Below are 14,712 nucleotides of genomic sequence, written 5' to 3' on the forward strand. Positions count from 1 at the left end.
CCAGATGACTGTGGCTGGGTGGGGCTTTAGGCGGCTCAGCTCCAGTTGGAATTGCTGACGGCGAACACCACAAACTCTGCGTCTGGGCAGATCCCTGCTGAAGGGGGCCAATGAGGACAATGCTCGGTCAGTCAATCGCTGCCTGATCTGCCTTATGAACCTTTATATACCCCGCCCCGCACGCGGTTCGTTGAACGTTCATACCTGGCCGCACAAGTTTTTAAATCACTGAGTGTTTTTATGATTGGGGCAGAGGTTTTTTTTTTCGTTTTTTTTTTCTCTCGTTTACATTTTTTTTCTTCTCTTTTTTTTTTTAATTCTATGAAACCCCTCCCCCCCGAATCCCTCCACTCTGAATCAACTTTGTTTTTAGATGTTTGTTACCGCATGCCGAATAAATAAACACATTAAAAAAGAAAAAAAAAAAGGAAAATTGTGTGGGTGTGGTTTAGTAGATAACATGACCTGATGGAGATATACAGAATTTAAAGGAAAGGATCGGTCCACCCAAAGGTGATGTTTCAGTTATGGGGGGGGGCTGTTACCTTCTATGTTGTGGATATTCACAAATAAATATGTCCCCCTTTATTCTGATACCCCTAACTAAAATCTAGTGGAACCAATGGCCTTCAGAAGTCACCTAATTTAGTAAATAGAGTCCACCTGTGTGTCATTTAATCTCAGTATAAATACAGCTTTTCAGTGAAGCCCTCAGAGGTTTGTTAGAGAACCTTAGTGAGCAAACAGCATCATGAAGGCCAAGGAACACACCAGACAGGTCAGGGATAAAGTTGTGGAGAAGTATAAAGCAGGGTTAGGTTATAAATAAATCTCCCAAGCTTTGAAGATCTCACGGAGCTCTGTTCAATCCATCATCTGAAAATGGAAAGAGTATGGCACAACTGCAAACCTACCAAGACATGGCCGTCCACCTAAACTGACAGGCCGGGCAAGGAGAACATTCATCAGAGAAGAGCCAAGAGGTCCATGGTAACTCTGGAGGAGCTGCAGAGATCCACAGCTCAGGTGGGAGAATCTGTCCACAGGACAACTATTATTCGTGTTCTCCACAAATCTGCCTTTTATGGAAGAGTGACAAGAAGAAAGACATTGGTGAAAGAAAGTCATAAGAAGTCCTGTTTGTAGTTTGTGAGAAGCCATGTGGGGGACACAGCAAACATGTGGAAGAAGGTGCTCTGGTCAGATGAGACCAAAATTCAACTTTTTGTCCTAGAAGCAAAACGCTATGTGTGGAGGAAAAACTAACACTGCACATCACCCTGAACACACCATCCCCACCGTGAAACATGGTGGTGGCAGCATCATGTGGTGGGGGTGCTTTTCTTCAGCAGGGACAGGGAAGCTGGTCAGAGTTGATGGGAAGATGGATGGAGCCAAATACAGGACAATCTTAGAAGAAAACCTGTTAGACTTGAGACTGGGGCGGAGGTTCACCTTCCAGCAGGACAACGACCCGAAACATCCAGCCAGAGCTACAATGGAATGGTTTAGATCAAAGCATATTCATGTGTTAGAATGGCCCAGTCACAGTCCAGACCTAAATCACATTGAGAATCTGTGGCAAGACTTAAAAATTGCTGTTCACAGACGCTCTCCGTCCAATCTGACAGAGCTTGAGGGGAGATCCACAAGAGTCAGCAATAAGGCAGCACAACCAGCCCCCCCCCCTCTTGAAGTGGAGGGGCCCGGGCCGGGTACAGGAGGAGCCGGCTGTACTGCCTTATCAGCAGCCTGATACCTGCCGCCATCAGAGGGCCTAGGAGGGCTCGTGGCAGTTCAGTCATCTTATTGTCATATATCACCACCCCGCCCACTTTGTGACTGCTGAAAGGGGTAATGATGTCATGACTATAAGCCCCACCCACTCACTGGTAATGATGTCATATCCCACCAGCTTTAAGTCCCCGCCCACTTTGTGAGTACTCAGAGGGGTAGTGATGTCATCGCTATTAGCCCCGCCCACTCATGGGTCATAAATTCATCATAAATAAATTCATCGCCTTAATCCCCACCCACTTTGTACCAGCTCGAAGGTCATGATGTCATCGCTATAAGCCCCACCCACTTTGTGATTGTTCAGCTGTCGTGATGTCAGCGCTATAGGCCCCGCCCACTGACTGTTAATGATGTCATACCCCACCTGATCTGTGACCAATCAAAGGGGTAACAATGTGATCACTTTAGGTCCCCGCCCACTTTGTGATTGCTCAGGGGGTCATGATGTCTTCGCTATAAGCCCCGCCCACTATGTACCAGCTCGAAGGTCACGATGTGATCGTTATAAGTCCCGCCCACTCGCAAGTAATGATGTCACCATAAGCCCCACCCACTTAAAAGGTCATCACTATAAGCCCCGCCCACGTTGCAATGACTCAGAGGGTTAGCGATGCGTTCACTCCAAATCTGACCATCCCCCGTACAATCTGATTGGACAAGCTCCCTCACATCCATTGTTGAGGCGTGTTGGTAAATCTATAGGAGATTGGACAGCTGAAGCTCCGCCCACTTTTGGTATATGATCACTTTCGGCCCCGTCCAGTTTTTAGGCCCCGCCCACCCACAGTGTATCATTTCAGAGGAGAGAGGGCGGGGTTTATGGTGACATTATAGGAAACGCTTACAAATCTCCGGGGGAGGGTGGTCCGCTATGAGGCGTGGAACGCGGAAGTCACCACAGTCCAGGCCGCTGGAACGCACAATCCAAAAGTATGCTTCGACAGGTCTCCCCCCCCCCGTGGGACGCACAACCCAGAACTTTGAGGCCGTGGAGCGCAAATACCGGAAGTGTATGCCCTGCAAGCCGGAAATGACCTCTCAATGGGATTTTTTTTTTGTGTGCTTTCCATGTGATAGAGAAAGAAGAGCAGGGGGATCCCCAGTGCAGGCGAGTGTCTGTGTCATCTTCATCCTCACCCATCATCACACTGCACATCAATGAGTACACACCACCACCATCCTTCATCATCGTCACCTCCTCCACACCAGCTGCAATTCCCAATCAGGCTGACACCCACCTTACACCACTTACTGTGTGTCACCATACAGTGATAGGTTCACAGACCCACCATGGTGCTCTCTGTGCGTACAACAGCTCTGACAGTGACATATTGCAGGCACTGGGTGCTCATCAGACCTGATTAGGGGGTGGAGCTGAGCGGTGGCACCTAATTGGCAGACTCCACCCTGAAGGGAGGAAAGACGGGCCAATCAGAGTCCCGTATTGGGGATTCTGCACCTCCCGCAGACGCGCCCCCCCCCGGCTGTCACAGGAATGGGAAGGTGTCAGTAGGTGGAGCAGTTATGGAGATCAGTAGTTGTGACTTCACTTGCTACATGCTTGTTCCCGCCCCAGACAGCCAGGGGAGGCGGCATTTTCAGAAGTAGGTTAGCGATGGTCGTCTTCTTGTCTTATCTGTTGTGTGTTTTATACAGGTCACTGCTGGAGCCCCACCCCCCCACGCCGAGGATGGCCGCTGAGCGGAGTCCGGTGACGGAGGACATTATCAGCCTCACCCTGGAGATCGTCCACCTGCTGACTGGAGAGGTGAGGGTCCCCCTTCATCTGTGGGTGATGTGATTGGTGGGGGGGGGGGGGGATTGTGGGTGGAGAGTGGTAGGTAGGTGGTTTGGTATAGGGGTCTTCTCCAGTTGGTCACCAGGAGGATGTCTCTAGGTGGAGAGTTGTAGGTAGGTGGTTCGGTATAGGGGTCTTCTCCAGTTGGTCACCAGGAGGATGTCTCTGGGTGGAGAGTTGTAGGTTGGTGGTTTAGTATGGGGGTCTTCTTCAGTTGGTCACCAGGAGGATGTCTCTGGGTGGAGAGTTGTAGATAAGTGGTTTGGTTTAGGGGTCTTCTCCAGTTGGTCACCAGGAGGATTTCTCTGGGTGGAGAGTTGTAGATAGGTGGTTTGGTATAGGGGTCTTTTCCAGCTGGTCACCAGGAGGCTGTCTCTGGACGGAGAGTTGTAGGTAGGTGGTTTGGTATGGGGTCTTCTCCATCTGGACACCAGGAGGCTGTCTCTGGGCAGAGAGTTGTAGGTAGGTTGTTCAGTATGGGGGGTCTTCTCCAGCTGGTCACCAGGAGGTTGTCTCTAGGTGGAGAGTTGTAGGTAGGTGGTTCAGTATGGGGGGGTCTTCTCCAGCTTGTCACAAGGAGGATGTCTCTGGGTAGAGAGTTGTAGGTAGGTGGTTCGGTATGGGGGTCCTCTCCAGCTGGTCACCAGGGGGATGTCTCTGGGTGGAGAGTTGTAGGTAGGTGGTTCAGTATGGGGGGGGGTCTTCTTCAGCAGGTCACCAGGAGGATGTCTCTGGGTGGAAAGTTGTAGGTAGGTGGTTCAGTATGGGGGGTCTTCTCCAGCTGGTCACCAGGGGGATGTCTCTGGGTGGAGAGTTGTAGGTAGGTGGTTCGGTATGGGGGGTCGTCTCCAGCTGGTCACCTGGAGGATGTTTCTGGGTGGAAAGGCCCCAACATTTGATAACATGGTGGATTTCACACCCATTCCCCAGAGACATCTTTATGTTCTGCGGAATATTTTCTTCTCCGTCTTGTAATGTTGGTGGGTCTCATCTCCGCCTATTTGTCTATGAGGCTTCCGATGTCACAGACTGGGCTCTGGATGCAGAGAGAAATACTGTGCCTGAGGCAGTGAGGACACCAGGGTGACTTTGGTGGTCAGGGCACCCTGGGGCACCAGATGACACATGGTGCTCTGGGGTCTCTGCCTGACTCAGGATGCTGAGGAGTCACTGGATGTCACAGAGTGCTCCGGGGTCACTGGAGACACAGTGGCCCCAGAATCTCTGGATGCACAAGAGTTTTAGAGGTACCAGAGTGCTGGAGGGGCACAGGGGCCACTGGAGACATAAAAGTTTACAGAGGCACAAAAGTGCTGGAGACACAGAGGCTATTTGGGTCACTGGAGACATAAGAGTACAAAAAGGTCTTGGAGGCATAGGAGCCACTGGCATCACTAGAGACACAGGAGTGCATAGGAGTCTCAGAGGCACAGGAGCACTGGGGACAAAGGGGCTACTGGGGTTACTGGAGACACAGGAGGTCATAGGGGTCTCAGAGGCACTGGAGGTAAAAGGGCTACTGGGGTCACTGGAGACATAGGAGTCTTGGAGGCACAGGGTCACAGGAGACATAGGAGTGCTCAGGGGTTCTTAGCGGCACAGTAGCGCTAAAGACACAGTAGCAACTGAAGTCACTGGAAACGTAGGAGTACATAGGGGTCTTGGAGGCCCAGGAGCACTGGAGATACGGGAGTGCTAGAGACACTGGAGACATAAGAGTACACAGGGATCTTGAAGGCACTGGAGACACAGGAGTGCACAGGTATCTTGGATGTTCAGGAGTGCTGGAGATACAGGAGTGCACGGGGGTCACTGGAGTCATAGGAGTGCTCAGGGGGTCTTAGCGACACAGGTGCGCTGAAGACACAAGGGTCACTGGAGACATAGGAGTACACAAGGGTCTTGGAGGCACAGGAGCCACTTTAAACCCAGGAGTACATAAGGGTTCTCGGAGGGCCAGGAGCACTGGAGACACAGGGGTCACTGGAGACACGGAAGTGCTAGGGTCACTGAAGAGATAGGAGTATTAGAGGCACAGGAGCACCAGAGACACTGGAGTGCACAGGGGTCCAAAATTACTGGAGATACAGGGGGGGGGGGGGGTCACAGGAGCTTGGAGATGCTGGGGTCCCTGGAGACACAGGAGTTCACAGGGGTCACTGGAGGGACAGGAGCATTGGGGTCACTGGAGACAAAGGTGTGCATAGGTACACACTTTCTGGATTTACTGAAGTGCAGGGGTCAAACGCCAAGGGTAGCATCGCCAGTTGAAGCATGTGCAGATCTTTAGAGCAGCCTCCTGATAGGCCATGGTGCCTGTGCTCCAGGGGAAACTTGGAAGTGCCAGTGGCCGTGACAGAATTCCGTAACCTGGTGCTTTTTTTTTTTTTTTAAATCAACATTTGTGTTGCTCATTTAAGGCGTACCTCCAGCCACAACTCGTGTTGGATAAAGCAAAGAACACTCCTGTCCCTATTCCAGAGATTGACCCTCACTTCCTTCAGCCATGAACTTGTATCTAATTTATTCAGCTTCTCCAAGCCTCTTCAGTTCCAATGAGAGTTTCGGAAAATACCCCAGCATTTATAGCACCAGCACTTTGCGCACTGCTGAGTCTTGACCTGTTGACTTGGCCCTTCTATGTTGTCATTCTTCTTGAACAGTCAGCATCTGCCTTAACACATTCCCTGGAGTTTTAAGAAGACTGCTGTGTTTTGAACTGTGGCATTCTTCTTGGAAGTCAACATCTGCCTTGACACATTTAATGGAGGTTGTAGGAAGACTTCTCAGTCTTGACCTATAGACTTGGCCATTCCATGTTGAGTCATTCTTTGTGGACAGTCAACATCTGCCTTGACACATTCCATGGTGATTGTAGGAAGACTTCTCAGTCTTGACCTATAGACTTGGCCCTTCCATGTTGGGTCATTCTTGGTGGGCAGTCAACATCTGCCTTGACACATTCCATGGTGATTGTAGGAAGACTGCTGAGTTTTGGCCTGTTTACTTGGCCCTTCTATGTTGAGTCGTTCTTCTTGAACAGTCAACATCTGCCTTGGCACAAACCATGCAGATTGTAAGAAGACAACTGAGTTTTGGCCTGTAGCTTTGAGCTATTCGTCTTGGACAGTCAACATCTGCCTTGACACATTCCATGGTGATTGTAGGAATACTGCTGAGTCGTGGCCTGTGGACTTGGCCCTCTTATCTTGGGACATTCTTCTTCGACAGTCAACATCTGCCTTGACACATTCCCTGGAGTTTGTAGGAAGACTGCTCAGTCTTGGTCTATAGACTTGGCTCTTCTTTGTTGAACCATCCTTCTTGAATAGTCAACATCTGCCTTGACACATTGCATGTTAAATGTAAAAAGACTACTGAGTCTTGAACTGTAGACTTGGTCCTTCTAGGTTGGGTCATTCTTCTTGAACAGTCAATATTTGCCTTGAAACGTTCTATGGTGATTGGATGAAGACTTCTGCGTCTTGGCCTGTAGACTGGGCCCTTTTTATGTTTGGGCATTCTTCGTGGACAGTCAACAGATTCCATGGAGATTTAAGAAGACTGCCGAGTCTTGATCTGTAGATTTGGCCCTTTTGCTTTGAGGCATTCTTCTTGGAAAACAACATCTGCCTTGAAACATTCTCAGTCTTGACCTATAGACTTGGCCCTTCAATGTTGGGTCATTCTTGGTGGACAGTCAACATCTGCCTTGACACATTTCATGGCGTTAATAGGGAGACTGCTGAGTTTTGGCCTGTAGATTTGGCCCTTCGTTGTTGACCCATCCTTCTTGAACAGTCAACACCTGCCTTGACACATTACATGGTGATTGTAAAAAGACTATGGAGTCTTGAACTGTAAATTTGGCCGTTTTGCCTTGAGGCATTCTTCATGGAAGTCAACATCTGCCTTGAAACATTCAATGGTGATTGAATGAAGATTTCTGTGACTTGGCCATTCTGTTTTGGCTCATTTTTCATGGACAGTCAACATTTGCCTTGGCACATTCCATGGTGATTGTAGGAAGACTTCTCAGTTTTGACACCTGTAGACTTGGCCCTTCTATGTTATGTCATTCTTCATGGACAGTCAACATCTGCCTTGACACATTCTATGAAGTTTATAGGAAGACTGAAGAGTCTTGGCCTGTAGATTTGGCCCTTTGTTGTTGAACCATCCTTTTTGAATAGTCAGCATCTGCCTTGACACATTCCATGGTGATTGTAAAAAGACTACTGAGTCTTGACCTGTAGACTTGGCCTTTCTCTGTTGGATCGTTCTTCTGGAACAGTCAACGCCTGCCTTGACACATTACATGATGATTGTAAAAGACTATGGAGCCTTGAACTGTAAATTTGTCCCTTTTTGCCTTGAGGCATTCTTCTTGGAACTCGACATCTGCCTTGAAACATTCCATGCTGATTGTAGCAGGACTGCTGAGTCTTGACCTGTAGACTTGGCCCTTCTTTGTTGGGTCATTCTTCTCGAACAGTCAACATCTGCCTTGACACATTCCATAGGGATTGTAGGAAGACTGCTGAGTCTTGACCTGTAGACTAGGCCCTTCTATGTTGAGTCATTCTTGGAAAGTCAGCTTCTGTCTTGACACATTCCATGGTGATTGGCTGAAGGATTATGTGCTACCTGTGTGGATATAAATGCTGCTTTATTTTCCTGACATCCTTTTGAAGTGTGGCTTGGACAAGCTATGAAACGTCACCATTACTGAACAAGTCCGGTTGAACGAAACTAACTCCTATTGGCATGTATATTATGTTCCTAATGTCCTAAGAATAGGAATGGTCAGATTTCTGGACAAAATAATAGTTTTAACGTCTCGATAGATGTGAGTGGTTTGGTTTTTGATCTTTGTACTCCAGCCGTATATGATGTACCGTTATCGCCTTTACCATTTAGGATTTTGGAGTGGTGAGGAAGTCTGGCGAGAGTCCTGTAACCACCGGAAGCCCCCGGAGCATCCAACCGACGCTCTGCTCACTGACACGGGACTTGGAGAATGACAAAAAGATCCTCGAGGTCTCCAACAAGATCATCCACCTGCTGACAGGAGAGGTGAGCGGTGCCGGGAATTCTGGGATGTTATCCAGTAACAGACAAGGGATGTGTCTGGATGGTGAATGTAGAGGTGACGGGCTGTTTTGTCCACACAGGTTTGGAAGTTTCTGGGTCACGCGGCTCTGTACAATGACCCGACGACGGAGAGGCACCAGACCATCACTACTCTAGGTAAGAGGGGATTGGTCAGTGTTGTGTTTGTGGATGGAGAGCCAATAATCATAGAATACTTACTTTATCTCAAGGGTTCGATTGAACCTAGAGCTTCTATTGGGTCAGCAGAAATAATTAGAATGAAACTGCTGTAAAGATTGTGTTTTAGGGTGCATATTGTCCTCTGAGTTTGTATTTGTAATTGTTTTTAGTTATTTTTACAAGATTAACCAGTTTCCACCCAGTCCAATTCTGACGTTTCTCTCCTACATGTAAAAATCTGTATTTTCTTGCTTACTCAGAACTCCTAAACATTATACAGTGCCTTGAAAAAGTATTCATACCCCTTGACATTTTGTCATGTTACAACCAAAAACGTAAATGTATTTTATTGGGATTTTATGTGATCGACCAACACAAAGTGGCACATAATTGTGAAGTGGAAGGAAAATAAGTGGTTTTCAAAATGTTTTACAAATAAATATGTGAAAAGTGTGGGGGGGCATTTGAATGGCGCCCCCCGGAGTCAATACTTTTTAGAACCCACTTTCACTGCAATTACAGCTACAAGTCTTTTTGGGGATGTCTCTACCAGCTTTGCACATCTATTTTTGGCCATTCTTCTTCACAAAATATCTCAAGCCCTCTCAGATTGGATGGAGAGCGTCTGTAAAAAAACAATTTTCAAGTCTTGCCACAGATTCTCAATGTGATTTAGGTCTGGACTGTGACTGGGCCATTCTAACACAGGAATATGCTTTGATCTAAACCATTCCATTGTAGCTCTGGCTGGATGTTTCGGGCCGTTGTCCTGCTGGAAGGTGAACCTCCGCCCAGTCTCAAGTCTTTTGCAGACTCTAAGGTTTTCTTCTAAGATTGTCCTGTATTTGTCTCCATCCATCTTCCCATCAACTCTGACCAGCTTCCCTGCTGAAGAAAAGCATCCCCACAACGTGATGCTGCCAACACCATGTTTCACGGTGGGGATGGTGTGTTCAGGGTGATGTGCAGTGTTAGTTTTCCCCCACACATAGCGTTTTGCTTTTAGGCCAAAAAGTTCAATTTTGGTCTCATCTGACCAGAGCACCTTCTTCCACATGTTTGCTGTGTCCCCCACATGGCTTCTCACAAACTACAAACAGGACTTCTTATGACTTTCTTTCACCAATGTCTTTCTTCTTGTCACTCTTCCATAAAGGGCAGATTTGTGGAGAACACGACTAATAGTTGTCCTGTGGACAGATTCTCCCACCTGAGCTGTGGATCTCTGCAGCTCCTCCAGAGTTATCATGGACCTCTTGGCTCTTCTCTGATGAATGTTCTCCTTGCCCCGGCTGGTCAGTTTAGGTGGACGGCCATGTCTTGGTAGGTTTGCAGTTGTGCCATACTCTTTCCATTTTCAGATGATGGATTGAACAGAGCTCCGTGAGATGTTCAAAGCTTGGGATATTTTATTTATAACCTAACCCTGCTTTATACTTCTCCACAACTTTATCCCCGACCTGTCTGGTGTGTTCCTTGGCTTTCATGATGCTGTTTGTTCACTAAGGTTCTTTAGCAAACCTCTGAGGGCTTCACAGAACAGCTGTGTTTATACTGAGATTAAATTACACACAGGTGGACTCTATTTACTAATTAGGTGACTTCTGAAGGCAATTGGTTCCACTAGATTTTCATAGGGGTATCAGAGTAAAGGGGGCTGAATACAAATGCTCCCCCCCCCCCCCCACACTTTTCACATATTTATTTGTAAAAACTTGAAAACCATTTATCATTTTCCTTCCACTTCACAATTATGTGCCACTTTGTGTTGGTCTATCACAATAAGAAAAACAATAAAATACATTGACGTTTTTGGTTGTAACATGACAAAATGTGGAAAATTCCAAGGGATATGAATACTTTTGCAAGGCACTGTATATTTTAGCAGACGCGCAAGAGAATGAAAAGGTGGTCGTTTCAATATATTATGTCGCACAGTATTCGCACAGTGATTTTTTTTTTTTTTTTTTTTTTTTTAATTTATTTTTTTTATTATTATTATAATTTTAACTGTATTTATTATTTATTTTTATAAATTTTTTTTTTTTAAAGCAAAAAAAGATAATATATAACCCAATTTTTTTGTAACATATAAAAGATGATGTTACGCCAAGTAAATAGATACCTAACATGTCGTGCTTTAAAATTGCTTATGCTCGTGGAATGGTGGAAAACTACGGTATTTAAAAATCTCCATAGGTGGCGCTTGAATTTTTTTTTTTTTTATTTTTTTTTACAGGTTGCTAATTTTGAGTTATAGAGGAGATCTAGGGGTAGAATGATTGCTCTCGCTATAACGCTTGCAGCTATACCTCACATGTGTGGTGTGAACACCGCTTACATACGTGGGTGCAACCTACGTATGCTTGCGCCCACGATGGGACGAGGGTGCTGTAATTTTTTTTTTTTTATTTTTTTTTTATATCAATTTTTTTTATTTTTACGCTATTTATTTTTATTTTTTTTTATATAATTTTTATTTTTTTATTTTTACACTATCCTTTTTAAATTAATTTTATTTTTTTTATTTTCACTTTTATTCCTATCACAAGAAATGTAAACATCCCATGTAATTAAAAAAAAAAAGGCATGACAGGTCCTCTTTATGGAGACATCTGGGGTCTATAAGATTTTTTTTTTTTTTTCCTCTAAATTGCGTTTGAAAAATCACCACGCAAATATTGTGTGACATAAAAAAATTGCAACGATTGCCATTTTATTCTCTAGGGTCTCTACTAAATAAAAACAAAAAAATAATAATAATGTATGGGGTTATAAGTAATTTTCTAGCAAAAAATACTTTAAAGGTGCAAATCATTAAAGACAACAAAATATAAAAGAAAATATATATACAAAGTTTTTTTTAAATGAGTAACATCAATAAAAACAGTACAGTTTCTACATGTTTCGCCATATGGCTTCTTCAGGAAAGAACATTCTTTCCTGAAGAAGCCATATGGCGAAACATGTGGAAACTGTACTGTTTTTATTGATGTTATTTATTTAAAAAAAAAATGTATATATAATTTCTTTTATATTTTGAGTTTACTATATGAACTGTTTTTATTGATGTTGTTCATTTAATAAAATTTTTATATATATATATATATATATATATATATATATATATATATATATATATATATATATATATATATATATATATATATATATATATATATATTATTTTTTTTTTTTTTTTTTTTTTTTTTTTTTCTCTTATATATTTTGTTGTTTTTAATGATTTGCACCTTTAAAGTCCCATATCTCCCATATGTTTTGTTCTTGTCTAAACGGAATGTTGGTGCCATATCTCTTGTAAACTCTGACACTGATCTCTGACCACATAACTTAGCAAAAAATACTGTTTTGAATTTGTAAAAAAAGTGCCAGAAACGGCCTGGTCTTCAAGTGGTTAAACCAATGTTCTCATCTCTTACAAACAGAATCCTCCAAATTTAGCCAATCTGAAACAACGAAGGACGAAATCAAGGAAGAAGTTGCGTCGGGTCACAGGAGGGGCCTCCCACAAAATGGCATTCCGATACTGGAAGGAAATAAAGATGACGTTATCGGGGAGGAGGCCATGTCTTGCGAAGGAGGGCCGTTAACCATCGACGACGTTCCTGCAAGCTTGGAATACGCTGAAGACACTTCTGATGATAAGGAGATGGTGATATCCCATGATGAGCAGAATACTGTCCCTAGTGATAGTGATACACCACCAGATCACGAGCAACATGCCTTTAACCACGTTAAGGACGAACTAATTGGTGGAGGAGAAGCTCTTCTTCCACGTGCCGAGAGTACACCAGGTTCAGCTTCACATGTGAAGGAGGAACGGTCCACCGAGGAGCTACATCTCCCAGACGTAGACATCTATAGACACACAGGCATGCAATACGCAGCCCACATCAAGGCAGAAACCCCCGTCTATGAAGAAGGCGGGGCCACCGATGGAGACCTTTACGCACAGACGGATTATACGGTTCCCGAAACGGATGTGGACAGCGGCCCTGAGATCGATACAGGGCAAAGGCTGGAAGCTCCTCTTGGAGCGATCCCTCAGTACACCGGAATGATTTACCATCCGCCGTTCCCCCCCCAGATAACGGTCACCGTAGACGGGACGCACCAGTGCTCCCAGTGCCAGAAGCTGTTCACCAGGAACTCCGACCTGTTGAAGCATCAGAGGGTCCACCAACGATCGCAGCCCATTATATGCACCGAGTGCGGGAAGACCTTCACCAAGAAGTCGATGTACGAGCGGCACCAAAGAGTTCACACGGGCGAAAAACCGTTCTCGTGCGGCGACTGTGGGAAGTGTTTCGCCGTCAGCGCCCACCTCACCACCCATCAGAGGATCCACACCGGAGAGAAGCCCTTCGTGTGCGCTGACTGCGGGAAAAGCTTCAACCAGAAGGCCTCGCTTATAAAACACCGGCGGACGCACACCGGGGAGAAGCCTTTCGTCTGTTCTGTGTGCGGGAAGTGTTTTACGAGTAGCGCCAACCTCACCCTGCACCAACGGATTCACACCGGGGAGAAGCCCTACTCCTGCTCGGTGTGCGGGAAGAGTTTTCGGAGCAGCCCAAACCTCATATCCCACCAGAGGATTCACACGGGCGAAAAGCCGTACTCGTGCTCCGTCTGCAACAAATTCTTCACCAACAGCTCCGTCCTGGTCCGGCACCAGAGGACGCACACGGGGGAGAAGCCATATTTGTGTTCAGAGTGCGGGAAGGGCTTCACCCGCAACTCGCTGCTCATAAAACACCAGCTGATCCACCGAGGGCAGAGGCCATATGCTTGTACTTAGTAACCCAAGGGCCTTATTTTCCAACTTCATCTAAATTCTCAACGTGTAGCACAGGGCTAAAATGTATCTCAGGAGCCAAGGCGCCAAACTTTTTAGGAGCCTTTTCCATTAGTTTCCGCAAAGTGCAATTTCTTCTTCACCTAAATAAGAACTTCCCCCATACAGGACAAGAGTTTCTTGATGCCGGGAGCTCAATAAGATCCTATCCTAACAGCTGTCGTCGGTTTGGATGTGCATCGGGATTTACCACCTCTGTGTTGGAAGCCATCGTCTCCAAGTGGCTTTGAAAATTCAAAGTTAATTTGCCAAGACCGGCGGCAGTAGCATGCCAAGAAACAAAATAATTTAGCATGTCGGAAGGGACGGTGTAGAGTTCCCTGATTCAGTATTTCAGTATAATAAAGTATATTCGAAGAATGTGGATTTTGTACAGTGGCCCTTTTTGGGTGCATTTCTTTTTTTTTCAGGTACTTTTTCAGTGTTCTTTGCCATTACAGTGACCCTGGTGGGTTTTTAAAAGTTCCCGATGCCAGCTTCTTATAATAGAAGAAACATTATACTCCCCTCCATTCCCTGAAATAGAAGAGGTATTATGCCCACCTCTCCGGTGTCCTGTGTCTTCTACCTCCCCTCCATTACCTGTAATAGAAGAGGTATTATACCCACCTCTCCAGTGTCCCGTGTCTTCTACCTCCCCTCCATTACCTGTAATAGAAGAGGTATTATACCCCCCTCTCCGGTGTCCTGTGTCTCCTACCTCCCCTCCATTCCCTGTAATAAAGATATTATACCCCCCTCTCCGGTGTCCCGTGTCTCCTACCTCCCCTCCATTCTCTGTAATAGAAGAGGTATTATACCCCCCTCTCCGGTGTCCTGTGTCTTCTACCTCCCCTCCATTCTCTGTAATAGAAGAGGTATTATACCCCCCCTCTCCGGTGTCCTGTATCTTCTACCTCCCCTCCATTCTCTGTAGTAGAAGAGGTATTCTACTCCTCTCTCCGGTCTCCCGTGTCTTCTACCTCCT

General features: G+C 45.8%; 1 protein-coding gene across 1 annotated transcript in view; it reads left to right on the forward strand.

Annotated features, from left to right (window-relative positions):
* Nucleotides 1-14,474, forward strand: part of LOC141106899 (uncharacterized) — a 32,822-nt gene extending 18,348 nt beyond the window's left edge. Inside the window, exons 11-15 of the mRNA XM_073597827.1 lie at nucleotides 2,854-2,905; nucleotides 3,454-3,565; nucleotides 8,516-8,671; nucleotides 8,770-8,845; nucleotides 12,316-14,474. Coding sequence (XP_073453928.1) covers nucleotides 2,854-2,905; nucleotides 3,454-3,565; nucleotides 8,516-8,671; nucleotides 8,770-8,845; nucleotides 12,316-13,688 — 1,769 coding nt within the window. The 3' untranslated portion in view covers nucleotides 13,689-14,474. The remainder of the gene's footprint in view (nucleotides 1-2,853; nucleotides 2,906-3,453; nucleotides 3,566-8,515; nucleotides 8,672-8,769; nucleotides 8,846-12,315) is intronic.
* Nucleotides 14,475-14,712: the final 238 nt, after the last annotated feature.

The sequence above is a fragment of the Aquarana catesbeiana genome, linkage group LG08 (assembly GCF_042186555.1).
Source record: "Aquarana catesbeiana isolate 2022-GZ linkage group LG08, ASM4218655v1, whole genome shotgun sequence".
Lineage (NCBI taxonomy): Eukaryota > Metazoa > Chordata > Amphibia > Anura > Ranidae > Aquarana > Aquarana catesbeiana.